The sequence below is a fragment of the Lynx rufus genome, unplaced genomic scaffold (genome assembly GCF_022079265.1).
Source record: "Lynx rufus isolate CCGP_SWC_20201006 ecotype Redwood Valley unplaced genomic scaffold, mLynRuf1.p SCAF_11, whole genome shotgun sequence".
NCBI classification, from domain to species: Eukaryota; Metazoa; Chordata; class Mammalia; order Carnivora; family Felidae; genus Lynx; species Lynx rufus.
This window is the reverse complement of record NW_025814825.1, coordinates 1352458-1380151: the sequence shown is the minus strand read 5'-3', so window position 1 is coordinate 1380151 and position 27694 is coordinate 1352458. Positions and strand designations below refer to the sequence as shown.

General features: G+C 37.4%; 1 protein-coding gene across 2 annotated transcripts; it reads right to left on the bottom strand.

Moving 5' to 3' along the window:
* Positions 1-10593: 10593 nt before the first annotated feature.
* Positions 10594-24275, bottom strand: TFAM (transcription factor A, mitochondrial). 2 transcript variants are annotated; one of them, XM_047072809.1, is made up of 7 exons: positions 24019-24219; positions 23338-23456; positions 21794-21864; positions 20968-21117; positions 17062-17157; positions 11313-11369; positions 10594-10847 (listed from the first exon to the last, which is right to left on the bottom strand). In XM_047072809.1, the coding sequence occupies exons 1-7, from the start codon at positions 24117-24119 to the stop codon at positions 10701-10703; spliced, it is 741 nt and encodes a 246-aa protein (XP_046928765.1). In that variant the 5' UTR covers positions 24120-24219; the 3' UTR covers positions 10594-10700. The 2 variants fall into 2 exon arrangements, with proteins under 2 accessions (XP_046928765.1, XP_046928766.1); XM_047072810.1 differs by lacking the exons at positions 21794-21864; positions 23338-23456 and having other exon boundaries at positions 24019-24275.
* Positions 24276-27694: the final 3419 nt, after the last annotated feature.

Here is a 27694-nt window from a genome sequence, read left to right as displayed (position 1 = left end):
GAGAGGGGTGACATCATTTTCAGCCCACCCATCAGCACTGACCAACTTCAGTGAGCAAAACAGAACTACCAAGTGGAGGCCAGAGAAGCTTACACCAAGCATTGTCCCCCTGCTCCTGGAAGGTGCATCTCCACTAGGGCAAGTCCACCTGAAAATCAGTGAAGCAGGCCCGCCTCCAGAAGACTAGCACAAACCCCTCACACACACCAAATCTACTGATCGTACAGTGCTACAAAGTTTCAGTTCTAGGGGAAATAGGATCTAGCTTCTTTTAAGAAGCAGACCAAAACACACATAGGATCAAGCTCTTTGTTTGTTTGCCATGACAATATGACAAGATGGAGGAATTCACCCCAAAAGAAAGTACAGGAAGAAATGACAGCCAGAGATTTAATCAATACAGATATATGATGTCTGAACTAGAATTTAAAACAATTATAAGGATAGTAGCTGGTCTTGAAAAAAGCATAGAAGACACTAGAGAATCCCTTACTGCAGAGACAGAAGAACTAAAAAGTAGTCAGGCAATGGGTGCCTGGGTGACTCAGTTGCTTAAGCATCCAACTCTTGATTTTGGCTCAGGTCATGAACTCATGGTTCATGAATTCGAGCCAGCACATCTGTGCTGACAGTTCAGAACCTGCTTGGAATTCTCTTTCTTTTCTTTTGTCTCTGTCCCTCCTCCCACTCTCTGAAAATAAATAAATGAATGTTACAAAAAAAAAAACAAAAAAACTAGGGAGGCCAAAATTAAAAATGCTGTAACTGAGATGCAAACCCAAATGGCTGACATGACAATGAAGATGGATGAAGCAGAGGAATGAATCAGTGATATAGACGATAAAATTACACAAAATAATGAAGCTGAAAAGAAGAGGGGGGAAAAAGGTTTGGATCATAAATTAGGCTTAAGGAATTCAGTGACTCTTTAAAGTGTAATAACATTCGTATCATAGAAGTCCCAGAAGATGAAGAGAGAGAAAAGGGGGGCAGAATGTTTTTTGAGCAAATTATAGCTGAAACCTTCCCTAATCTGGGAAGGAAACAGATATCAAAATCCAAGAAGCACAGAGAACTCCCATTAAATTCATCACCAAGACACAGTCAAATTCACAAAATACACAAAGAAACAATCCTGAAAGCAACAAGGGAAAAAAAAATACTTAACTGACAAGGGAAGACAGATCACATTTGCAACAGATCTGTCCACAGAAACGTGGCGGGACAGAGAGAGTGGCACAATATATTCTATGTGCTGAATGGGAATAATATGCAGCCCAGAATACTTTGTCCAGCAAGCCTGTCATTAAGAATAGGAGAGACAAAGTTTTCCCAGACAAAACCTAAAGGAGTTCGTGACAACTAAACCAGCCCTGCAAGAAATATTAAATGGAACTATTTAGTGGTGAAAAAAAAGGACCAAAAACAAAAAAAGACTAGAAAGGAACAGAGAACATCATCAGAAACATCACTTTGCAAGTAACACAAGGCACTAAGTTCATATTTATCAGTAATCATTCTGAATGTAAATGAACTAAATGCTCCAATCAAAAGACATAGGGTATCAGAATGGATTAAAAAAAAAAAAAAAAAGACCAAATCTATATGCTCCCTACAAGAGACTCATTTTAGACCTAAAGTCACCTGCAGATTGAAAGTAAAGGGATGGAGAACCATCTACCATGGTAATGGACGTCAAAAGAAAGCTAGAAGAGCAGTACTTATATCAGTCAAACTAGATTTCAAAATTTTTTTAATGTTTATTTATTTTTGAGAGAGACAGAACATGAGCGAGGTAGGATAGAGAGAGAGAGGGAGACATAGAATCCAAAGCAGGCTCCAAGCTCTGAGCTGTCAGCACAGAGCCCAAGGTGGGGCTTGAACCCACAAACCGTGAGATCATGACCTGAGCCAAAGTCGGATGCTTAACTGACTGAGCCACCCAGGCGCTCCCAGAAAAACTAGATTTTAAACAAAAGACTGTAAAAAGAGATGAAGAAGGCCATTATGTCATAATTAAGGGGTCTATCCACCAAGATCTAAAATTGTAAACATCTGTGCCCCAAACATGAGAACACCCAAATATATAAATCCATTAATCACAAACATAAAGAAACTCACTGATAATAATACCATAATAGTAGGGGACTTCAATACCTCACTTACAACAATGGACAGATCATATAAGCAGAAAATCAGCAAGGAAACGATGATTTTGAATGACATACTGGACTAGATGGACTTAACAGATATATTCAGAACATTTCATCCAAAAGCAGCAGAATACACATTCTTCTCAAGTGCACATGGAACATTCTCCAGAATAGCTCACATACTGGGACACAAATCAGCCTTCAACATGTACAAAAAGATTGAGATCATACCATGCATGTTTTCAGACCACAACACTATGAAACCTGAAATCAACCACAAGAAAAAATTTGGAAAGATTGGTGGAAAGACCACGAATACTTGGAGATTAAAGAACATCCTATTAAAGAAAGAATGGTTTAACCAAGAAATTAAAGAGGAAATTAAAAAGTACATGGAAGCCAATAAAAATGAAAACACAACCCAAAACCTCTGGGATGCAGCAAAGGGGATCATAAGAGGAAAATATATAGCAATCCAGGCCTTCCTAAAGAAGGAAGAAAGGTCTCAGATATACAACCTAACCTTACACCTTAAAGAGCTGAAAAAAGAACAGCAAATAAAGCCTTAAACCAGCAGAATACAGAAAATAATAAACATTAGAACAGAAATCAATGATACAGAAACTAACAAATAAACAAAAACAGTAGGACAGATAAAAAAACTAAGAGCTGGTTCTTTGAAAAAATTAATAAAATTGAGAAACTGCTAGCCAGACTATCAAAAAGAGACCCAAATAAATAAATATCCCAAATGAAAGAGGAGATCACAACCAACATCACAGAAATCCAAACAATTATAAGAGATTATGATAAAAAATTATATGCCAACAAACTGGGCAATCTAGAAGAAATGGACAAATTCCTACAAATATACAAACTACCATAACTGAAATAGGAAGAAATAGAAAATTTGAACAGAACTATAACCAACAAAGCAATTGAATCAGTAAGCAAAAACCTCCCAACAAACAAAAGTCCAAGCTGATGGCTTCCCAGAGGAATTCTACCAGACATTTAAAGATGAATTAATACCTATTCTTCTCAAACTGTTCCAGAAAATAGAAATGGAAGGAAAACTTCCTATTTCATTTTATGGGGCCAGCATTACCTTGATTCCAAAAACAAAGAACTCACTAAAAAGGCCAATATCTCTGATGAACATGGATGCAAAATTTCTCAACAAGATACTAGCAAATCGAATTCAACAATACATTAAAAGAAATATTCACCACAATCAAGTGGTATTTATTCCTGGGCTGCAGAGGTTGTTCAATATTTGCAAATCAATCATTGTGATACACCACATTAAAAAAAAAAGGATAAAAACAATATGATTCTCTCAATAGATGGAGAAAAAGCATTTGACCAAAATACAGCATGTATTCTTGATAAAAACCCTCAACAAAGTAGGGATAGATGGAACATACCTCAACACCATAAAGGCCATATATGAAAGGACCACAGGTAATATCCACAACAGGAAAAAATGGAGAGCTTTTCTCCTAACTTCAGGAACAGACAGGATGTCCACTCTTACCATTACCATTTAATATAGTGTTGGAAGTCTTAGCCTCAGCAATCAGACAACAACAACAACAAAACCAAAAGGCCTCCAACATGGCAAGGAAGAAGTCAAACTTTCACTCTTTGCAGGCAATATGATACTCTGTAGAAAACCCAAAAGACTCCACCCAAAAATTGCTAGAACAGATACATGAATTCAGTAAAGATGCAGAAATAAAAATAGCGTACAAAAATCTATTACATTTCTATACACCAATAATGAAGCAGCAGAAAAAGAAATCAAGGTATCGATCCCATTTAAAATTGCTCCAAATACCATAGATACCTCAGAATAAACCTAACCAAAGAAGTAAAAGATCTACACTCCGAAAACTATAGAACACTTATGAAAGAAATTGAAGAGGACACAGAAACAGGAAAACATTCCATGCTCATGGACTGTAAGAAAAAATATTGTTAAAATGTCTATACTACCCAAAGCAATCTATACATTTAATGCAATCCCTATCAAAATACAACTAGCATTTTTCTCAGAGCTAGAACAAATAACCCTAAAATTTGTATGGAAAACACAAAAGACCCCAAGTAGCCACAGTAATCCTGAAAAAGAAAAGCGAAACTGGAGGCATCACAATTCCGGACTTCAAGATACATTACAAAGTTGTAGTCATTAAGACAGTATGGTATTGGCATAAAAACAGACACATAAATCAATGGAACAAAATAGAAAACTCAGAAATGAACCCACAACTATATGTTCAACTAATCTTTGACAAAGTAGGAAAGAATATCCAATGGAAAAAAAAAAAAGAGTCTCTTCAATAAATGGTATTGGGAAGACTGGACAGCAACATGCAGATGAATGAAATTGGACCACTTTGTGACACCATACCCAAAAATAAGTTCCAAATGGATGAAATACCTAAATGTGAGACAGGAAACCATCAAAATCCTAGAGAACACAGGCAGCAAATTGTTTGACCTCAGCCATAGCAACGTCTTACTACACAAGTCGCTGGAGGCAAGGGAAACATGCAAAAATGAACTATTGAGACTTCGTCAAGATAAAATCTTCTGCATAGCATAGGTAACAATCAACAAAACTAAAACGTAGCCTATGGAATGGGAGAAGAATTTCCAAATGGCTTACTTGATAAAGGGTTAGTATCCAAAATCTATAAGGAACTTATAAAACTCAACACCCAAAAAACAAATAATCCAGTTAAGAAATGGGTGGAAGACATGAATACACAGTTTTCTAAAAAAGACATCCAGAAGGCTAACAGACACATGAAACTGTTCAACATCACTCATCATCAGGGAAATACAAATCAAAACCATGATGAGATACCACCTCACACTTGTCAGAATGGCTAAAACACAAGAAACAAATGTTGACAAGGTTGCAGAGAAAGGGGAACTCTCTTTTACTGTTGGTGGGAATGCAAACTGGTGCAGCCACTCTGGAAAACAGTATGGAGCTTCCTCAGAAAGTTAAAAATGGAACTATTCTACAACCCAGCAATTGCACTACTAGGTATCTACCCAAAGGATTAAAAAATACTGATTCAAAAGGGTACATGTACCCTGATTATATAGAAGCATTATCAACAATAGCCAAAGTATGCAAAGAGCCCAAATGTCCATCAACTGATGGATAAAGATGTGCTATATATGTACAATGGAATATTACTCAGCCATCAAAAGGAATGAAATCTTGCCATTTGCAATGACGTGGATGGAGCTAGAGTTTAGTATGCTAAGTGAAAGAAGTCAGAGAAAGGCAAATACCATATGATTTCACTCGTGTGTGGAATTTAACAAAACAGATGAACATATGGGAAGGGGAAGAAAAACAAATGCGAGAGAGAGAAACAAACCGTAAGAGGCTCTTAAACTATAGAAAACAGGAGTGCCTGGGTGGCTCAGTCAGTTAAGTGTCCTACTTTAGGTCAGGTCATGATCTCACAGTTCCTGAGTTCAAGCCCCAGGTCGGGCTCTGTGCTGACAGCTTGGAGCCTGGAGCCTGCTTGGGATTCTGTATCTCCCTCTCTCTGTCCCTCTCCCCACTCATACGCAAACTGAGGGTTGATGGAGGAAGTTAGGCAGAATGGGCCAGATGGGTGATGGGTATTAAGGAGGGCTCTTGTGTTATATGTGATTGATCACTAAATTCTACTCCTGAAAAAAGTATTACTCTACATGTTAACCAATTAGAATTTAAATAAAAACAAAGTCCATCAACAATCAATTCCCATTTTCCATTTAAAAACGAACACTTCACATCTGAATCCAAGATAATACTGTCAGTAATAGTATTAGCTAAAGGTTATGACATCTCACCATTCAGTCAAATTGTCATTCAGGCTCTTGTTACAGAGGACAAGTAGGAGCTTTGCAAAAGTAAAAACTGAGGATGGAGATAACTTTTGGGGAAATGTCCTGAGTTGTTTAGGTCTAATTTATATTTGATACTAAGCTTACACATAATCAGATTTATTAATGTCAAAATTAAGAGAAAACTGCTATGTTTTTAACAAATCTCCACTCCCCCCACCTAAGTAGTCTTGTAGTCAGGGTATAAGCCTTAGTTACACAACTACTAAGGTCCTGTTCTGATGGGTGAATGAGGAAAAAAAAAAAATCCAAAACTCATAGAAAATGCTCATAATGCTTCAATAATTTCTGAAGGATTAATAAACAAATTTGGATCCCTCCTCTCATCATTAATCCCACCCAATTCAATGCAGTAAATTTCCAGTTTAAACAAGTAATTTAAACAGGACCTTGAGATGGGTACAACCAAATCAAGTTTTCTAATGTGAAGGCTGGTAGTTGGCAGCCTGTATAATAAAAGGTCACTGTGTCAAAACCATGCAGTCCCTTCCTTCTGTCCATATTTTATACATGATTTGGGGCGGGAGGAGAAATGAAATTGGATAAATTCTAAATTCAGCAAAAAAGAATTAACTCAAGTATCTTCTTGTACATCACATATGTAAATCAGAAACCATTTTATATAAAATATTTCGAATGATGTTGTGAGAAAAATGTTTAGCTTATTCAAAATTCTTGTTTAGGGTCAATTTTAGTATTTAGATCCTTATCCAGTAAATTTTTTTAATATTTTAAATGTATTAGAAAAAGGTTTTGCATTTTATGTATTTTCCATTAAATGCAATCAATGATTTAATCAATTGTCAGAAGTATTCTATTTGTGAAAAATGTGAGAGACTGATAATAGCAGCTTTGTATAATTTTACTTTCTGTTTGGAGTTTTACAAATTCAAAATAATAAATGTTTATTTTCTTATTCTTTCCAAAGCTTCAATTTAGAAAAGAATATTACTGCTTTAAAATTGCAAAACACACAGAATCTGTGCTTAATAACATTTTCAAATTTGTCTGTAAGAGCTTGGTGCTATGAAGAAAAGAGTGGTAGAGAATAAAAAAGTAAGGAAGAGAATTTTCTTAAAGTGAATATTGATATCATTAAGAGAAATAATGGATACCATCAGTTAACTATACTAAAACTTCCTGCTGTTTTAGCACAACCTGGTGGTGATTAATTTTAGGTGCAGCAAATGTCAGAAAAAAATCAAAATTTTCTGGTTACTTTAAATCCACTTATAGTAATACCTTTTTAATTTACAAATTAAATATACACATTTAGAGCCATTATAAAAACATATGGCTTATCTTCTAAAATGGCATTTCCAAAAAAGGAGTTAGCCAAAAACAATAGCAAAACTACACAATTACAGTAGGCTGAATGTGCACACAATATCCTTTAAGTAAATGTCAGAAAGTAATCACACCGCCCCCTCTCCTGTCATCAAATTATTTCAAGAACCCAACATTGGTACTCCAATGAACAAAAGTACAAAAATCTCTTTATGACTAACTGCTTAGAACAGCATGAACACTACTTTGTTTCATTTCTTCAGCATCTTTCCCTCTAGCACTTTCTGTACCTCCTACAGCAAATACTTTGTTAGGGCAACTTAAGAAAAGCCCCAAAAGTAAGGCTTTTTATGAGTGGCCACTGGTTATTGACCAGTAAGAGCCTGTTCTTTATAATAGAAACTTTGTGGGGCACTTGGGTCGCTCAGTTGGTTAAGCGCCCGACTTCGACTCAGGTCACACATGATCTCACGGTTTGTGAGCTTGAGACCCGCATGGGGCTGTCTGCTGTGAGCAAAGAGCCCACTTCGGATCCTCTGTCCCTCTTTCTCTCCCCCTCCCCCACTTGCTCTCTCCTTCTCTAAAAATAAAAAAAAATTAAAAGTTATAACAGAAACTGTGTATACTGTGAATCTAGATTGCATTTGGTATATGGCATTCCAGTCTTCCGCATGTACTGAAGTTTATTAAGGTGTGGACTCAGATATTCCAATATTTAAAGTATTAACAGTAACATTCTTTTAGAAATGAAGAAAACCCAATAAATTATCATTATTTTATAATGATACCCAACTTTATCAATACCCAATAAAGTATTATCATAATGTGGTTCGGCTCTAGCCACTGTTTCATACTTCTTTTTCCAATATGAGAGTGTAACTACTTGAGAACTTACCGGATACTGGATTTCCCAATATACTTGGAAAGATATGATTTGAATGTGTTCTGTATAAAATACCATACGTAGGTAGTTAAATGTTAAAAGCGCCCAGAAGGTAATTGTGAAGATATGTTTTGTACTACATTTGTCCAGGCAGATATTTACAAAATTCATTTCTCTATCTTACCCATTCTACAATGAATATTGTACTATCAACACGGACTCGTATGTGCTCCTTGGGCTCATGTGAAGCACAGAACACAGTAAATTATTTCACTGATGACTTTCTCCATTCTCAAGATGGTACATAATCAGTACCTTTCTAGATGCCACAGGGAATGAGGGCTTAATTCTTTCCTGGAAACCCTAATAATAAAGACTGATAGACACTAGTAGTGTACCTCCTCTTCTTTCCCCAAATCCTTCTAGCCTCAGAATCACGCTATATCTATTTTTTTTTCATGGCATATCCATTTAACTAATGGCAGACCATCCTGTATTTGTAACCACAGGGGAAACTTTGAAAACACCCAACTTTATATGTTTAAATCTTATTCTTCCTCTTAAGTTCTATTTTTCTCAATGGTGAAAGATGAATGATTTTAATCAAAAGGTGGTATAGATTTTGAAAACCTTTGCTTGACTCCCCAGAGAGGATAAACAAATGCTAAAAGTTGATAAGGTATGTGGTATATACTAACTGGAAAGCTCATGAAGCTTTTACTAAGCCATAACAAATAATTTGAAAGAATCTCATCCCACACTATATGGACCTTTTTTATTATACTAATATAATTTGAAACTAAAGAGTATTTTCCTTGCTAACACTGTGGAGCAACTTTGCTCAGCTTCTTCAGTGATTTGACTTCTTTCCTCTTAAGATAATGGTGACAAAGATTCTAAAACAACCTCTGAAAAGAGTTTTATAGAACTATTACTAACAATTATACACTGGACACTAGTAGTTTACACATAGAACACTAGTCACACTAGTCTATACTAAAGGCCACAGGTTGACAAACTTTCTTTGTAAAGGCTCAGATAGTAAATATTTTAGGCAGGCTTTAGGCAGGCTACACAGTCTCTGAAATAACTATTCAACACTGTTCCACAAAAGTAGCCATAAACCATGAGGAAAAGAGTAAGTACAACTGTGTTCCAATAAAATTTCATTTATGGACACCAAATCTCTTTTAATTTTTGTGTTTTGAAAAATTGTTTTTAACCACTTAAAACTGTAAACACAATCCTTAGCCCACAGGCCATGAAAAGCAGGCATTGGGCTGGATTTGGCCCACAGACCAGAGTTGGCTATACCTTATATGGGCTTTTATATGTTACACAAAATGTTTAAATTCCAAGTCTAAAAACATTGAGACTTTTGTTTTTTAGATCTCTCATTTTAAAACTTATACTAGACAAGTTGTCTACTTCCTGGATAAATACACTCATGTGAGACAGAGAAAATAATTCACAATACATATCCCTACTTAAAAAAGAAGACAGGAAAAATTTTTGCAAAATGAATCTTTCACCCTAAAACATATAATTAGGAAACATTTAAAATTTTTATTCTATGCAATATAAAACAATATGCATAGATTTGGTACACAATTTCTTGGTTTTTACTTTAGGAAACAAGGCAATAAGGAAAACGTTTATAAATCTCTCCATCCCTTTTATAAAAAGTTGCAACTGAAACCAGCAATTCCTTGCAAGTACAACTATCAATTCTGAATATATGAATTATACCTAGGAATTGGCATTTACATAGATGAGTACTGGGTGCTCTTTTATTTTGAGAGAGAGAGAAAGAGAGAGGGTACGAGCGGGGAGGGTCAGAGAGAGAAAACAGGTGAGGGAAGGGCGGGGGCGGGGGGTGGGGGGCGAGAATCCCAAACAGGCTCCACACCATCAGAGCAAAGCCAGATGCAGGGCTCAAACTCATGAACTGTGAGACCATGACCCGAGCCGAAACCAAGATCAGATGTAAAACCGACTGAGCCACCCAGGCACCCCTCTTTTAAACATGTACAACTGTATCATAAAACACCATGACTTCTACAATTTGGGGCACTTTTGAATATGAAACTCCTGCCTCCATATATATATAAGGAAACAAGAATACTCTTTCCAGTCATCAAGAAAAACTTCACAGTCTGATTTACCTTTATCAAAGGTAAAATGATTCACTACTGCATTTCATGGATTATTGTGATTCTCAGTAGTTCCTTAACACAAAGTAAATTTCACATGAACTTTTTATCTGTTTGGGTTTTCCAAAGCAAGATACTAATACAAAATGTATTGAACTGGCAGAAGTCCATGGGCTAAAGAAAAAGGAATTAAATATAAAATGTTCACCAACTTTATCCTTTCTAATTTTCAACAGCATCAGATATGGAGACCTAATTGGTTTCTTGTGTCTATCCATTATGAACATAACTCAATCTTCTATTTTAATACTCTTCAATGCCATTTTTTGCTTGGTGCTTTACTGTGCGACGTAGAAGATCATTTCGTCCAACTTCAAGCATCTGTTCTTCCCAAGATTTCATTTCATTATAATAACGAATTTTATCATCATTAGCAAGTTGAATATACACCTGAGAAAAAGTGTAACTGTTAAAATAATTTCTTTTAGAAGAATCTTTACAATTAATTTCTGGAATGCTTCCATATACTCTAGAAATCACCTATTATTCTACATGTATAATGGGGGACTAAGGAAGGAATTTTTTTTGATATAAAAGATGAGAAAAAGGCTGAGATAAAGATAATTAAGTTGTTACAATTTCAGGGTTTGGGATGTGGGAAAGGAGCTGAGGCAAGGTGAGATTGTCACTGGATCGAGTGAACACTTTAAGTTATGAGTGACATTGTTTTTTATTTGTAGTTAAAAACTACCAAAAGAAAAAAGCTGAACTGGTCCTAAAGATATAAAAATAATTTTAAAATACTTTGTGATACTAGTGATATAAAGTTGTTTTCACATGAATAAAGCCTTGCCCTAATATATTCTCTCACAGATATTCCAACTAGACACTTGAGACTAAAACCATACTACTTACTTGCTTTTGAGAACTGGAGAGATTTTTCCAGTTTTCATTTATAGTCTTCAGCTTTACCTGTAAAACACATATGTTTAAGTACCAGATACAGAGACTTCAGTGGTTAAAGAAAGATCTTTTTTAATTCTTGATTCCAATAATAAAATCTGATATCGAGAATCACAGGCAAAGTCTTATCAATTCCTTACCTCCCTTTTTTAAAAAATTTTTTTAATGTTTCTTTATTTTTGAGAGAGAGAGACAGATGACAAGTGGGGGAGGGCAGAGAGATGGAGACACAGAATCTGAAGCAGGCTCCAGGCTCCAAACTGTCAGCACAGAGCCTGAAGCAGGGCTCAAACCCACGAGCCATGAGCTCATGACCTGAGCCAGAGTCAGATGCTTAACTGACTGAGCCACCCAGGGGCTCCTTACCTTTCTTCCTAAAAAAAAAAAAAAAAAAAAAAAAAAAAAATTTTTTTAATGTTTATCTTTATTTTTGAGACAGAGAGAGACAGAGCATGAGCGTGGGAAAGGCAGAGAGAGAGGGAGACACAGAATCTGAAGCAGGCTCCAGGCTCTGAGCTGTAAGCACAGAGCCCAACGTGGGGCCCAAACTCGTCAACTGCGAGATCATGACCTGAGCTGAAGTCAGACGCTCAACCGACTGAGCCACCCAGGAGCCCCATCTTTCTAAATAAGAACTATTAAACTTAAAACATACAAAAAGTGAATAGGATGTAGATATTATCCTTTTTTATTGATATATAATTGACATATGACATTATTAATTTCAGGTGTAAACTTGATTCATCATTTGTATATCCTGTGAAATGATCACCACCCTAAGTCTAGTTAACTAATCTGTCACAATACATACTTACAAAATTTTTTTTTGTGACAAGAAGTTTTAAGATTTACTCCAGGCAACTTTCAAAAGTGTAATATGTCATTTAAAAAAAAATTTTTTTATGTTTATTCATTTTTGAAAGACAGAGAGACACAGCACAAGCAGGGGTGGGGCCGAGAGAGAGGGAGACACAGAATCTGAAGCAGACTTCAGGCTCTGAGCTGTCAGCACACGTGGGGCTTGAACTCACAAACCACAAGATCATGACCTGAGCCAAAGTCGGATGCTCAACCAACTGAGCCACCCAGGTGCCCCTCAAAAGTGCAATATATTATTTTTAACTATAGTCACCATGTCATTGTTTTTTAGAGGGAGAGAGGAGAGAGAGAGCATGTGCACACACGTGAGTGGGGGAGGAAGAGACGAGAATCTTAAGCAGGCTCCACGCTCAGCACGGAGCTCACCTCACGACCCTGAGCCAAAATCAAGAGTAGTATGCTCAACCGATGAAGCCACCCAGGCACCCCTACAGTCACCATGCTGTACAATGTATCTTCAGGACTTACTTATTTAAAATTAGAAACTGGTACACTTTGACCATTCTCACCCATTCTGCATCCCAACCCCAACCTCTAGCAACCACCAATCCATTCTATTTATGAACTTGGTTGTTTTGTTGTTGTTTTCAAGATTCCACATATAAGAGAGATCATACAGTTATTTGTCTATTTCTGACTTATTTCATTTAGCATAATGCTCTCAAGGACCATCCATGTTGCTGCAAATAGCAAAATTTTCATTCTTTTTGATGGCTGAATAATGCATGCACACCAGTTTCTTTATCCATCATCCATCAATGGACAGTTGGATAGCTTCCACATCTTGATTACTGTAAATAATGCCCAATGAACATGGGAGTGCAGATATCTTTTCAAGTTAGTGTTTTTGTTTCCTTTGGATAAATATCCGGAAGTAGAACTGCAGGATCATATGGCAATTCTATTAACTTTTTGAGGAAACTCCATACCATTTTCTACAGTGAGCTGCAATCTACATTCCCATCAACATATGCACAGCAATTCCCTTTTCTCAGCATCTTTGCCACCACCTGTTATTTTCTTATCTTTTTGATAACAGCCATTCTAACAGATATGAGGTGATATCTCATTAGGTTTGCATTTGCCTGATTACTGATGCTGAAAACCTTTTTATGTACATGTTAGTCATCTGTATTGTCTTCTTTGGAAAAATGTGTATTCAGATTCTCTCCCATTTTTTAAGTCAGCTTGTTTTTTTGCTACTGAGTTGTACAAGTTCTTTATATATTTTAGATATTAACCCCTTTTCATATATATGATTTTCAAATCTTTCCCCTCATTCAGTAGGTTGCTTTTTCACTTTGTTAATGGTTTCCTTTGCTGTGCAGATGTATCTTTTTTGATTCAACAATACTTATATTCAACTATATTCCTATGATAGACTAACTTCAAAGACTTAAATGTTTTATTTCTTCCCTGTATCTTAACGTTTTATTCTAAAATTTGTACCTAAGTATTCAGGCATACTCATAGGAACAATACAACACTGGTCCTTAATTCTACTTAGCTGAACTTAAATTATATGACCTGGAAAAAGTCATTATTACCTCTCTTAGGCTTGGTTCTTCATTTATAAAATTAAAGGATGCAGGAAACCCAGGGATGGAGGAGAGTTAGAGAGGAGAGTCAGCACACCTCACACAGTATGTGCTGTTGCTCCCAGAAAGAAGAGACTGAGGCAATAAATGGGTGGGTGGAGAATGAGGGGCAGAGGGGTCGGAGAAGGCAAGTGTGAAGAAGGGAGGGAAATGGTCTGAAAAGAATCTATTTAAATCTAAGAGGAAGTCATCAGTGATTTTAAACAGAAGCAGAGTGAGAATAATGAACTTTACTGTTCTGACCAGAACTCTGTATTTTATCCTACCAACAAAAATAGAGATATAGACAGTATCTGAGACTACATAACCATCATGTTTTGGAACACTTTAATACTTACCTTTATAAACACATCTAATATATTCAGGGACATTTACTCACTAAATAATTGCTCTCTTAGCTCTGGAAGGAATTGCTTCAATCTTTCATAGCTAAGCTTTTTCCTTATATTTAATCCATAAACTTTTGTATTCACTGAGTTCAACAATAATTTATAAAGTTGCATGCATAAAAAAATCTGATCTTTCACCTTAATAAAGTAATTCATTAAAGAAAATTAAAGAGATGGAAAGATGTTTAGTTTTGCTCCTTCCTAAAACTCATTAAATAAGCCCTTCCACCATGTGAGGACACCGTGAGATGGTACCAGCTATGAACCAAGAGGGACCTCACTAGCAGACAACCATGACAGTGCCTTGATCTTGGACTTCCCAGCCTCCAGAACTGTGAACAATAAATTTCTATTGTTTATTTTTTTTAAGTAAATGAATAAACAACATTTTTTAAGGCATAAACCCACATGGACAAAGACAACAGGAGAGGAAACTACCAACACAAAATTTTAGCAGCTAAAAAGTAGGTGGAGAAATGGTAACTGACTTACCTAACCAAGAAGGCAGATTCCCAACCTGGTACTGGGGAAAGCCATAAAGCAAACCAATTTACAATGCAGAATTCTCAAGCAGCTCAGGAATTGGCAGCACCAGATAGGTAGAAAACGGTGGTGAAAGGTGTGCTTAAAACAGTAAGACTGACTGAAATTCTCTTGAAAAAGAGATTAAATCCCCACCATGGGCAGATTCTAGGACTTATCCCCTCAAAAGGGTAAAATAGAGCTACTCTGTGGATACCAGGTACAGTTGGGGCCAGTGGTACCACACTGGAAACAAGGAGATTAAGTAAAAATGTACGTATACAGTATCCCAGAAAGAAAAGCAAAAAAGGTTAAGAGAAAAACAATACAGAAAAGAAAATGAGAGGACCAGCTCAGAAGACACAAAAACAAGTATGAGGTCTTAAAGAGAACACAGCGGGGAAGGTGGGGAGGGAGGGGAGAGAAGAAAAAAGAAACCAGATCACATTCAAAGGACCAATAATCAAAATGGCTTTATACTTCTCAAAAGCTATTAACAAGACAAAGAAGCAATATTTTTAAAATTCTGAAAGAACATGATCTCTAGATTCTATGCCTAGAATTCTATGCCCAAACTATCAAGCAAATATAAGGTTAGAGATTATTTTCAGACAAGCAAAATTAAAAAAACTGATCTTCCATGTACTCTCACTGGGGAGATGCTGCTATAATAAAATCAGTAAACCAAGAAAGACAACAGCAGAAGCAAAACCACCACAAAGATGAATGTCAACTGTGCACTAGCAACAAAAGGCTACAACCAAAGTGGAACAAAACAGAGGTTCCAGATTGAAACTGACAGAATAGCTAATGCATCTAAATGCACTGAAAGCTGGTAGATATTTAAGGGTTTGGGGCTAAATTACTGATAATACATAAAAAACTAAGGAAACAAAAACATAAGACATACTGAACTTCAGTGAAAGTTTTGCAATTAAAAAAAAAATAGTCATAGCAAATGGCATAGCAAATATCATACTCGATACTTCTCTAACCAAAATTGTAAGTATACTGGGAGGCAGGAAAATGGAAACATGAACAGTGGGATGAGAAAGTAATAAATGCTCATCTTAAATAATGGGAGATAATGCCTAAAATATAGGTAATGCTGAAAATTGAAAAAAAATCAAGAAGTAACAATATAAGGCTGTTATTTACAGATATGAAGATAAACAGCACAAGAATGAGCTAACAATGAAAGGTATTCGCTTATATGACAGGGCTGTGAAAACTGGTTATCTTTTATAACAAGTCTTATTTTGATTCTTTTAACTATAAGGATATATACCCAATATTTTTTAAATGAATAAAAATGATAGTTGCATTAATTTTAATATCCTGAGATAGGGTCCCTCAGCCATTAAGCTTTCTAGGTGATTCCAAGGTGCAGTCGAGTTGAGAACCACTGATTTAGGAGCATTCTCTAGCATATAACCTTTTTACACTGATAAGAAAACTAAATCCAAAGTCATTTAGTGACTGAGAAAATTCCAACTAAAAAAATAAACAAGCATATATTTTTAGTAATTTAAGGCCATAGAAACAATTTTAAAATCCCAAGGAGTAAATAAATGAAAGTATACAGCCAGGGAAGACCATATCACATATACATATTATTTAATCAAGTGTCAAACAGGACTTATGAAATGAACTACCGATCCTAATAACCCAAAATGTGGCACAGTGGCAAAAACCTTCATCTCAGATTGACAAAAGTTAGAGATCTGAACGTATGCTCTTCTTACCCTATCATATTATAAAAGGAAAAATACAATTGCCAATTTGGAGCTTCTAACAAGGAAATAAGGAAAGAATAAGCCACAGCAGGAATGACACACTTCTTTTCTTCTTTGACATATTCATATGGTGATATTCATGGGCGTAATACATTCTCATGGGCATAACCAAAATTTTATTAAAGGATATAATATGAAGCAAGGTTATACTCAAATCCCAGTACAAAGTATTATAATCCCACTCTCATTCTTTCCCAGTGATGGTAAAACAGTCCCAGGACTGACTGATAAGAAGTCTCCAGAACTTTAACACCCCTATAAATTTGAAAATGTTATTATTTTAAATTTAAAAAAGCTGACAATATATATATTGGCCGCTAAGTACTCAAATTGTATGTGGCAAGAAAATGTGTTTTCCTTTAAAAGATACAAGAGGGCATTATTTGTATAAAGTACTTATTTATAATAATTTACTACTTTTCTTCACATCCTAACAGATGACACCCCTACAATTTTCTGTCTAAATATTTTAAAAATCAAAACAAAAATTTAAAAAACAAATCTAATTCTGTTTTACCTGTGATGTACCATCCTTATGTTCCTGGAACCTTTCAGCTATATAAATGTTGTAAGCTGAGCGAGGTCTTTTCGGTTTTCCAAGCATTGTTAACTCCTGAGTAACAAAAATGGAAGAGTTAGATATAGTTTTAACTTCTGTAAGACTTTACCTACAGAAACTTTATTCACTACTATGCATTACAGGAAGTTCCTATAAGTGAATGTTATGATTCTTTGTATATACAAAATGACTACTCGGGATCAGAATTATTTTTGTGATAGCACTAAGTTTTGAAAATTGTAAAAGGTTTTAGGAGTTATTTTCCATATAAAAACTTTTCCCTTACATGGGGCGCCTGGGTGGCGCAGTCGGTTAAGCGTCCGACTTCAGCCAGGTCACGATCTCGCGGTCCGTGAGTTCGAGCCCTGCGTCGGGCTCTGGGCTGACGGCTCAGAGCCTGGAGCCTGCTTCTGATTCTGTGTCTCCCTCTCTCTCTGCCCCTCCCCCGTTCATGCTCTGTCTCTCTCTGTCCCAAAAATAAATAAACGTTGAAAAAAAAAAAAAAAAAAAAACTTTTCCCTTACATATTATTTTCATGGTCTCCATGAAGTGAATAACTGAGCACTTAGGTACAAAATCTTTTTTAAAGGTTAAAACAGTTTCAGTTTCATCCTTCCAGAACACTACCATCTCCCAGCCACTATATGCCTCTACCACAACTCATAAACACTAGAGTATCTGTTTAATAATCTCTCATTTCATTTCCTTCCTTGGTATCTCTCAACTTTTAAACTTCAACAGATGTGTTAAATTCAATTCTTTTAACTAGGTACCAAAGGACAGAGGAGGCAAGAAATAGCAAATACATGTATCCCTTACTGCTTAAGTTAGTTTAGTTTCAAGGGGCACCTAGGTAGCTCAGTCAGTTAAGTGTTCGACTTCAGCTCAGGTCATGATCTCACAGCTCTTGAGTTCGGGTTCTGTGCTGACAGCTCAGAGCCTAGAGCCTGCTTCAGAGTCTGTGTCTCCCTCTCACATTCTGCCCCTAACCCACTCACACTCTGTCTCTCAAACATAAATAAAAACATTAAAAAAAAGTTTTTTTAATGTTTAGTTTCTGAGTTTCAGAGAATAAAGGATGCTACACTATTCTATTTAGTTTTTGAATTTGGATAGTAGTACTTGTAATTCATAAATTATGTGGTTTTTAATGGCAATTTGGTTAAAGTCAATAACAAACACAATTTTATTTCATAAATAAACTACAGCCCCTGTGATTAACCTCACTCTTCCTGGACTTCTCAGACACAGAACTACTATAAAACTACTGCAGACTCCAGGTACTTCATAACGTAACTGTTTCCCCTTTTGTTTCTAGAGCTTGGAATTCATCACCCTTCCTAACAATAAGTATACAGCTGAACAGATTGAAAAATCAACAACCCTCTTGGATCCTTAAGGGAGAGAAGTTTGTTTCAAACTGCTGCCCCCTAGACTGGAGAGACACACAAGTAAATACAGGGAGTCGAAGCAACCCCTGCTGGAACCAGTGCTGGGGGAGCAAAACCTCTACTGTAATTAATGAATTGCTGGATGTCCTGGCTTCAGGGGGAGCCAGTCATAAGAATGTCCTCACAGGACGCCTGGGTGGCTCAGTCAGTTAAGCGTCCGCCTCTTGGTTTCAGCTCAGGTCACTATTAGTGAGTTTGAGCCCAGCATCGGGCTCTGCAATGATAGTGTGGGATTCTCTCTCTCTCTGCCTCTCCCCTGCTGGCTCTCTTGGCCTCTCAAAATAAATAAACTTAAATTAAAAAAAAAAAAAAAAAAAGACAGTCCTCACAGTATTGTGATATACTTCTAGGAGCTAAACCAGATTTCCACAATTAATACCAGAAAAAATATTTTCCCTGCTTCTGTAAGAAAGGAAGAGAGGAAAAGAAACTATTTTGAAATGCCTGAGCACTCAACTATTAACAAGGCCTGCCTTCAGGGGAAACTAGTTAACCAGAGCCTAACTTACCTGCATGAAGGGAAAACACCCAACTCCTGCACACTCTAGTCATCCTGACTCACACCTAATGGGGAGGGGGAGTGTGGAAGAGTGAACTGAGAAACTCTTGTGAAGTTCACAGACCAGTTGCATAGGCTCACTAAAAGATCGGGACCTAATTGTAGGACTACAGAATGCTTTTCTTGACCCCCACACCTCACCACCACATTGCTAAGGCCTATTTACAGCAGTTCCTTTTACTCAGTACATTATGTCCATCAATCAAGAACAAACTTCCAAGGCAGACTAAAAGGCAAAAAACATAATATGAAGAGACAAAGCAAGCATCAGAACCAGATATGGGAGGGATGTTGAAATTATCAGACCAGGAATTTAAAACAACTAGATTAGTATGCTAAAGGCTCCAGATTGCATGTAAGAACAGATTAGCAATGTAAAACTCAGAGATGGAAATCCCAAGAAGTAACCAAAAAAAACCAAAAAACAAAAAAAGTTAGAGATCAAAAATGCTGTAACAGAGGTGCCTGGGTGGCTCAGTCAGTTAAGTATCTGACTCTTAATCTCAGCTCAGGAGACTGGGCTCCAAGCTGGATATGGCACCTATTAAAAAAAAAGAGAGAGAGAGAGAGAGAGAGGAGAGAAAGGAGAGAAAGGAGAGAGAGGAGAGGGACAAGAATGTTGTAATGAAACAAAGAATGTCTTTAATGGGTTTATTAGTAGACTGGACATGGCTGAAGAAAGAATCACTGGGCTAAAGGATGTAATAATAGAATCCTCAAAAATCCAAAACAAAGAGAAGACTGAAAATAAACCAAAAACTGAAGACTATCCAAGGACTATAGGACAACTTAGAACAGGTGTAACAAACATAAAATGGGAATACTAGGAGGAGAAAGAGAAAAAGAAATATATGAAAGGGAAATCCCGTATTACTGCCCAATCCTCATTTCTGGTCTCTCCACTCTTACATTGAATGGGTGCATGAAAAAGGAAGGGAGAATAAAGGAGGGAGAATAAACTTCAGTACCCAGCCCTCCAAATACTTACCCCTATGCAGACACTGTATTTCTATTGTCTTTTCTAGCTCCTTTTTACTAATTGGATCAGAAGACTAAATTGCTATCTAGATTACTGACTTAAAATAGGTGAGTCCTGAACTCTGGTGCTAGGAGAGCTCAACAAGAGTCAGGGAGACATATGTTGTCATCTCACATTAAAGTCTCAAATTTACTTTTTCAAAGAAATAGTTTTAACTCTGATGACCATTTTCTACAGTATACGTACTGGACCAGCAAGCTAACCATCTCATACCTAATACTGTTCCTACAGAAAAATGTAGTCTTTCAAGCAATAGTATTTATGTGGATTAATAACCTTAAACTGGGACCAGACTACAAATCTGAACCATGTGGGGTGTTTAATGAGGAAAAGTAGTTCATCCTATAGGACTTCTTATTTGACTAGATACAATAAAGGCATTTTTTCCTGATGTGTTAATGAATCAGTCTCTTTAGCAACATCCATAATGAAACTCATCCATAATCAAACTCACCATTACCTATAAAACAATTCAAATCAGCAGGTTATCCTAGACAAGACACAGACACAAAGATTCTTGCTATTCCTGATTTGGCTGTTTCATAACTCTGTTCCTTCAGCTTTCATTCTAGTCCTAACTACATATCTTAAATTTGGATACATTCAAAAGTAGTAACAAGGGATTCCAAGACAGACTCAATGCCAAGTGGTCCTAGTGACAGAAAAGAGTTATCCCATTTTTTCCTAACTGGGGTATTCCTGATGACATTCTACCATTTAGCCACATATATCAAAATAAGAAAAACTCCCAATATTCATTGTTCTATAAATTTCAGTTCTTTGCCAAAGGAAAAAAATATTTCACTGATACTCACTCTCTTTTTTATTAATGCTTTCTTTTTTAAACGTTTTTGCTGGATTTCTTTTTCCAAAGATACAATCTGACTTGGAGTTAACTGTTCTTGAATTCTGTTTATCTCTTCTTTGTATGCCTGCCAGTCTGCCCTGTAAGCATCTTCATATATCTATAAATAAAAAACCCAAACATGAAGTCAATAAATTACTGCTGATAAATCAAACACAGCACACCCGCCAGGGAAAGACAATTGCATGACTTCAGATAAAGACAGACTAGGGGCACCTGGGTGGCTCAGTCAGTTGAGCGTCCGACTTCAGCTCAGGTCATGATCTCACAACTTGTGAGTTCGAGCCCCACATCGGGCTCTGTGCTGACAGCTCGGAGCCTGGAGCCTGCTTCTGATTCTGTGTCTCCCTCTCTCTCTGCCCCTCCCCCACTCATGCTCTGTCTCTGTCTCAGAAATAAACATTAAAAAAATTTTTTAAAAAATAAACATTAAAAATAAATAAAAATTAAAAAAAAATAAAAAGACAGACTGAACCACCAAGTGAAACATGTGCTCTGGAATCACATGTATATGGACTAAAAACATGTTTTTTTCATAAAAATGTTAACAAAGGTGAGAGTCTAACAACTAGTCTTCAGTTTCAGATATTGCCAACCCTTTGTTGCCACTGCCATACATCCATTTTCTAATCATTATGAATCAGAAAGTATGAAGTCCCTTTATAGGTAACAGATATTAAAAAAATTTTTTTAATCATCTAGTCCCTTAAAGGACATGACTATTATTCTTAACTGCAGAATAACTGGTCAGCAATACTGAAAACCAATATGCTTACTTTTTTCTCTGAATCAGGAAGTTCCCTCCATAGCTGGGCAATTTTTCTAATTAGTTCTGAATTTTTCGCATCTATAGATTGAAATAAAATGAAAACGTCACAATTTTATGTCTCAGGATTAATTTCTAAAGACTTCTAGGAAGTCTAGCTTTAGCTCTAAGTTTTATTACAGACACCTCTATACCACATATAATTTAATACAACGATTTAGGTTTTCTTTAATTTCATACTTGATCCAGAATTGTTAAAGTCTGTTACCTAATAATTAAGAAATATGTCACATACCCCCCCAAAATTATTAGTTTAAGCAGTTGGGTAATCACTGTCTTCAAGCTTTTTACTTCATATTTCAAACAAAAAATTTTTTCCCATCTTTCAGGAATTATTAAGTTCATAAAACCTGACTCAACAATAAAATATAATCTTGATTCATGTAACACTGCCTTGTATTTCAGTTACAGAAACACTACTTGCAACAAGCTATTCTAAAATCAATTCATTATTCCCCATTTCCTTCCTCATCTTAACTGATCATTATTCCCCATTTCCTTCCTCATCTTAACTGATCAAGTCATTATTCCCCATTTCCTTCCTCATCTTAACTGGAGTGCATTTTAACAAACCACTTAGTTTGAACTACAACATTTTAAAACATGTGAGTACTTCTTAAACATGTCTCTTAAACCAATTCTTTATAATGTAGGAATTTTCATTACAGTTCATTTGGTTTTCACAAGTACCCTGTGAAAGGGCTCTAGAAATCATAAAGTTGACTATTCTTAATTTAGTTATTATCTTTACACTACTATAATCACAAATGAAGGCCCACAGCCTTTCTAGGGAGTCAACAAAAATCCTACCTGGAAATCTTTTTTTTTTCAGGAAGTCAACTGATTTCCAGTGAAAAACCTTTTGGAATCAGCAATTTGTATAGAGCTTTACAGTTTACAGAACACATCCACATAAGTTATTATTTCATTGCAACTTCATTAACAATTCCCTGAAGCAGGAGCTAAAGCAAGTAATAAAATGATTCATCAATGGTGCTCCAGGCCAATGGCAACTAGACCCCCAAAATTCAGCTTTTTCATCTTCTTCCCTGGGTGCTTCCACTCCACATGCTGCTATTTTTAAAATACTTTTCATTAAATGAGTAAGTCAGGAGGATAAAGTCAATGGTATTGTAATAGTCTTGTATGGTGATTGATGGTAGCTACACTTGTGGTCAGCATAGCATACTGTATACAGTTGTCCAGTCACCACTATGTTGTACACCTGAAACTAGTGTAACACTGTGCTTCAACTATACCTCAATAAAATATACATAGTAATAAGAAACAAATAAAAATACCTTTCATTAGCTCAATTATTTATAAGGAATTTGTACTTGGTAAAAAATGTCATACTTTACAGACCACTAAACGTTAATGGTTATGTTTCCGCAGTCACTGGATGCTTTCTAAGTGCAAATCAAGTTTGAAGTAAAACTGTTTAGTGGCTTCTTCATTACATCAGAAAACAGTAAATGCTCCAAAACTCCTTACCTGGGTTCTGAGCTTTAAATATGGGTAGCTGTTCTTTAGAAAATCGAACGTATGAAGTCAGAGGCTTCTTTGGATAACTATTCACGGTGGATGAAAAACATCTCGGTACATATGCAAAACTACGTATAAAGAAAATAACCAATATCAAGTATTTAAGTGCCAATATTCACTTTTAGATGAACACAGATTCCCCCCAAAAAGACACCATCAGGATGCTATATATGGCACGGTGTTAGTGACTTTTAAAACCCTGTCCTAACCAGAGAAAAGACCTGCAAAACTGAACTCTCAAAGCTCCATCTATGCCTGTTAAGAAGGGCAGAGTGGAGGAAAGCATCAGCACTTCAGCTCCTGGACCCTGCCTCCTCAACGCCTCTACTGATGGAGAGAGACTCTTTGGCGCGCGACTTCGCAGAGAACTCTGAACGAGGGCTACAAGGTTGGACAGCGCGGAGCGGCGGGAAGGAAGAGGAAAGGTGGAGGGTGGCCGGAAAGTAAGACTGCTGGATAAGGCCTGGTCGCAAAACCACCAGCCCCTTCGCAAAGTCGAGGCATGATTCAAAGCGCCACGGTGGCCCGGACCACCTAGGAGACACAAAAAAGTGTACGAAAACGTCTACACTCCAACCCAGACCGTCCTGAGCCGTGCCGCCTCCTGAAGTGCAGGCGAGAAGTCCTTACCTGAAGGGAGAGCGCAGCCGACTTCCACAGCCCGCGCAGAGGTCCGCTCCGGACTTTCCCAGTGCACTCAGCACGCTCCACACGCCCCGGAAAAGCGCCATTGCACCAACTTACAAGGCAGCGACCAGGCGCCACCTTCCTACACCCCCGCGGCACAACAGAACTCCAACAATGACGAACAGAACCCGCTGGTGACCCTCTGTAGTTTACTCTCATGCCCGCCACTCGCAAGGCACTATGGGAAATCGGCTAACATCCGGTCAGTAGCTGGGGAACTAGGCAGGGCAGAATTGACGCAGGCGCCGTAGTAGCTTCCCGGTGGGTGGGGCTGCAAAGGAGGAGGGCTCGGGGGCGGAGAAGGAAACCGCAGCCCGGCTTGCCTGCGGAGGGCTCTGGCCTAGAGGAGGCGCAGCTGAGCCACCTCTGCCCCCGGCCCTCCCCTCCGCATTCGGTTCCTCCGCCCGGCCTGGAGGCTGATGGAGGCACTGTGGCCACCTCACCGCGACAGTGCGAGGCTGGCTGGCGTCCGCCTGTGACGACCGAAAGGGCCAGTACGTAACAGTTTTACCGCGAGGACGCGGGATAGCTGTGCGGCCTGCGCTGCTCCGAGGTCAAGCTTGGCGGGTGCTGCGCGACCAGCAGAGCCGCTGAGTTCAGGCCCCAACTGACGCTCAGTACCCAAAACACTGATGGGGCGGGGGAAGTGGGGCACGTTTCAAACCTAAAAATGCAGATTTCCTGGACTTGCTGCAGTGCCTGATTCAGTATATCTGTGAGGCCCATGACTCTGTTTTCAACAGGTTCCTCATTGTTTAACAATTTCTGATGCCAGTGGTCATAGGACCACGTTTAAAGCAATACTGAACTAGACCCTCGTCCCCTCCACTGCAACTATCCCAGACCCAGTCTTCAACGCTGTCATCCAACCCTGCTTAATTAGTAGGGAGGAAACTTTGGCTGATTAGTCGTGCAAAGACTCTATTCCCATTATTAACGTTAAAGTCTTGATCCGAAAATGTAGCATTCCCTAAGACTCACTTTCCCTCATTGCAGATGAGGATGTTAGACTAGATTAGTTCTTTCGAAGTCCTGAGAAAGTGTGACAAATATGCCTTGAGATATTGATCGATATGCTGTATAACCATTTTCTGTGTCGGCAATAACATGAAAAAGATTGGGAAGACCTAAACGTATATAAGGATCAGCTTTTATATTCCAATTATTTCCTTCTGAAACAGCCTCTATTGGGTAGCTATATTTGTTAGAAAATTCTTACCACTGTAATATTAAGCTGAGAGTCAACTGCTTTCTGTAGCTTTGAAACATTGGCCCTTGATGCAACAAAGGAAAAGCCCACTTTTAAGTGGTATGTAAACAACTATCACTACTCCCTTTTCTTAGTCTCTCAGGGTTGAAAGGAACTTTCCAGGTCATCTGTTCAAACTTCTCATCTTGACATGGGAAAACAGCTTTTTTTTTCTGATTACGTAACTACGTACAAGGCCCCAAACTTAGGTAAAAGACACGACATTCCCCCACTCCCAATAAAGTCTGACAGAAGGAAATAAACAATTATAATGCACTGCCAAAGCAGAGGTAAGTATAGAATATGCTTCCTTATAACATTTTAGCTGGGTTCTGAAATAATTTGTTTTCTCCATATTTTCTAGAATATTTTTGTTCTTTCAGTTATTTGCTAAAAAAACTATTGCAGGTTTGGCTTATCACATTGGGGTCACCAATCGCAGGTTTAGCCTATCATCAATTGTGGGTTCAGCAGAAAAGATTACTCAAGACTCCATGCAAGTCAAGAGAGATGAGAGGGAGGCTAAGGGAAATCTCCCCGACATGATCTCCAGCTCGTGTATATATTAAGCATACATTATAGGGAGAACATTGCACAATATGTCTTTGGCTATGTGCCAGTAAGATCTATAGAAAGTGTGCACAAAAAACAAGACATTCCCAAGACCACCAAAGAGCAGATGCAGAAAGCAGGGTGGAGAACAAGATAAAATATTCCATAGATAACATGGTCTAAGGAATTCATGAGCACAGGAAAGACCCAACCCCTAAATATGCACTAACTAGATACTGGTCAGCTGTTTTCAGCAGGGCCAGAAAGCAGTGTAATGCATTCCCTATAATCTCCTTAACCAAGACATAGCTATTTGATTTCCCACAAAACTTCTTTTGGATATTTAAAAAATCTTGTTGTTTTTTTAGAGTGTCATTTTGATCTTACTGTAAAGGTCTTATAAATCTGTTCTATAATATTTGTTTTCAGCAAATACCAATATTCCTTAACAGTCATTTACATTGCAGCAAAATTTTATTCCAAATGCAGCATTTACAAAGAAAATATAATTCTACCTGTTACTCAAACTATCTTTGAGTTTCACTTATGAAACATGAAGACTTACCACAGCCCTTCCTAGGGTTCTGTTCTTTTATTTTGTTTTAAAAGTTTATCTACTCCCATGACTTCAGCTATCAGTTATATCCTCATGGTTCCCATATCTTATATTGAATCCATTTTAGTCCCAAATCTACATAAACACTGTCTTCTGGACATTTTTACCATCATGTCTCACAGATACTTCAATTTTTCATTAACAGAATTCACTATCTTTCTCCCGTTTTGAACAACTTCTCTTCTTAAGAAGCACCTGTATCCCATTTGAATCATCCAAGATAATAACTTGATAAATCATTTTATAATATCTCCCATTGACACTGTAACTGAACTAACATGAGTTTGGTCTTTGGCGAGTCACAGATAGAAACTATACTAGATGGAATTGTGACACAAAGTAAACTTTTATTTGCAGCAAATAAGGAGATGATGGGGAATAAACTTCCAAAGCTATGACTCTCTGAGCAAGGGTGAATGAGTTCCTTTTATTTAGGGTTAGGATGAATATTTAGATAGGGAAGCTTTGTCATTGTATGTAGAGGTGGGCATAAGGTCGTGCGTGCACCTTAAAGAAACATGCCTATACATACATCATATGTAAATGAGATTTGTGTTCCTCCTTGGATGGAGATTTTAGTATTATAATGAGGTAAAGGTAACTGTCAGTCATTCCATGGTCCATCTGTGCAGGTGTGAGTTGGGGTTAATCTCAAATTAGTCTGGGCTGACTGAACTCTTTGCCCAGGCAGTTGTCATTGCTTGAGAGGTAGTTTCGGTTTCCTTCCCCTTGTGTCTTTTGCCTGAATTAAGAGAGAAGCTAGAAAGAAGAGCTTAAGGAAAAATGTGGGACAAAGGTCAGTAGGTACTAGCAGGTGAGCAGTAAAGGTCAGGGGTCTAGCTGGTGACATAACTTCTCCCCCATCAACCAGCTAATGATAAGTGTTGATGATTCTACCTCATTAACCCCTCTAGTAAGTATTCCTTCTTCTCCAGTCCAATTGCTGCTGCTTTTGTTCAGGACAGTAATATGTTGGTAAGTCAGGTCTCAAAAAGAAAGCCCTAATTTGTGTTTGCTGAGGTCTGTGATATAGACACTCCTACCATGGCTGATTTCAAACTACCAACTTGGTATCATTACTCCTGAAGTTGGGAAAAGATATATATAATTGATTGTCCAGGCCAGTACCAGCCAGCTCCTATGTGCCACTCACTGGTTCAGGCTCTGACATCTTTTTCCAAACTCTTACAAGTACTTTTCCT

Excerpts from the sequence above, each read along its gene's own strand:
- TFAM (XM_047072809.1), bottom strand. The coding sequence starts at position 24,119 with ATGGCGCTTTTCCGGGGCGTGTGGAGCGTGCTGAGTGCACTGGGAAAG. Across the intron at positions 23,457-24,018 it reads CGGCTGCGCTCTCCCTTCAG|TTTTGCATATGTACCGAGAT; the intron begins GTAAGGACTTCT and ends CTTTATACGTAG. Across the intron at positions 11,370-17,061 it reads ATAAGGATGGTACATCACAG|GTAAAGCTGAAGACTATAAA; the intron begins GTAAAACAGAAT and ends TGTGTTTTACAG.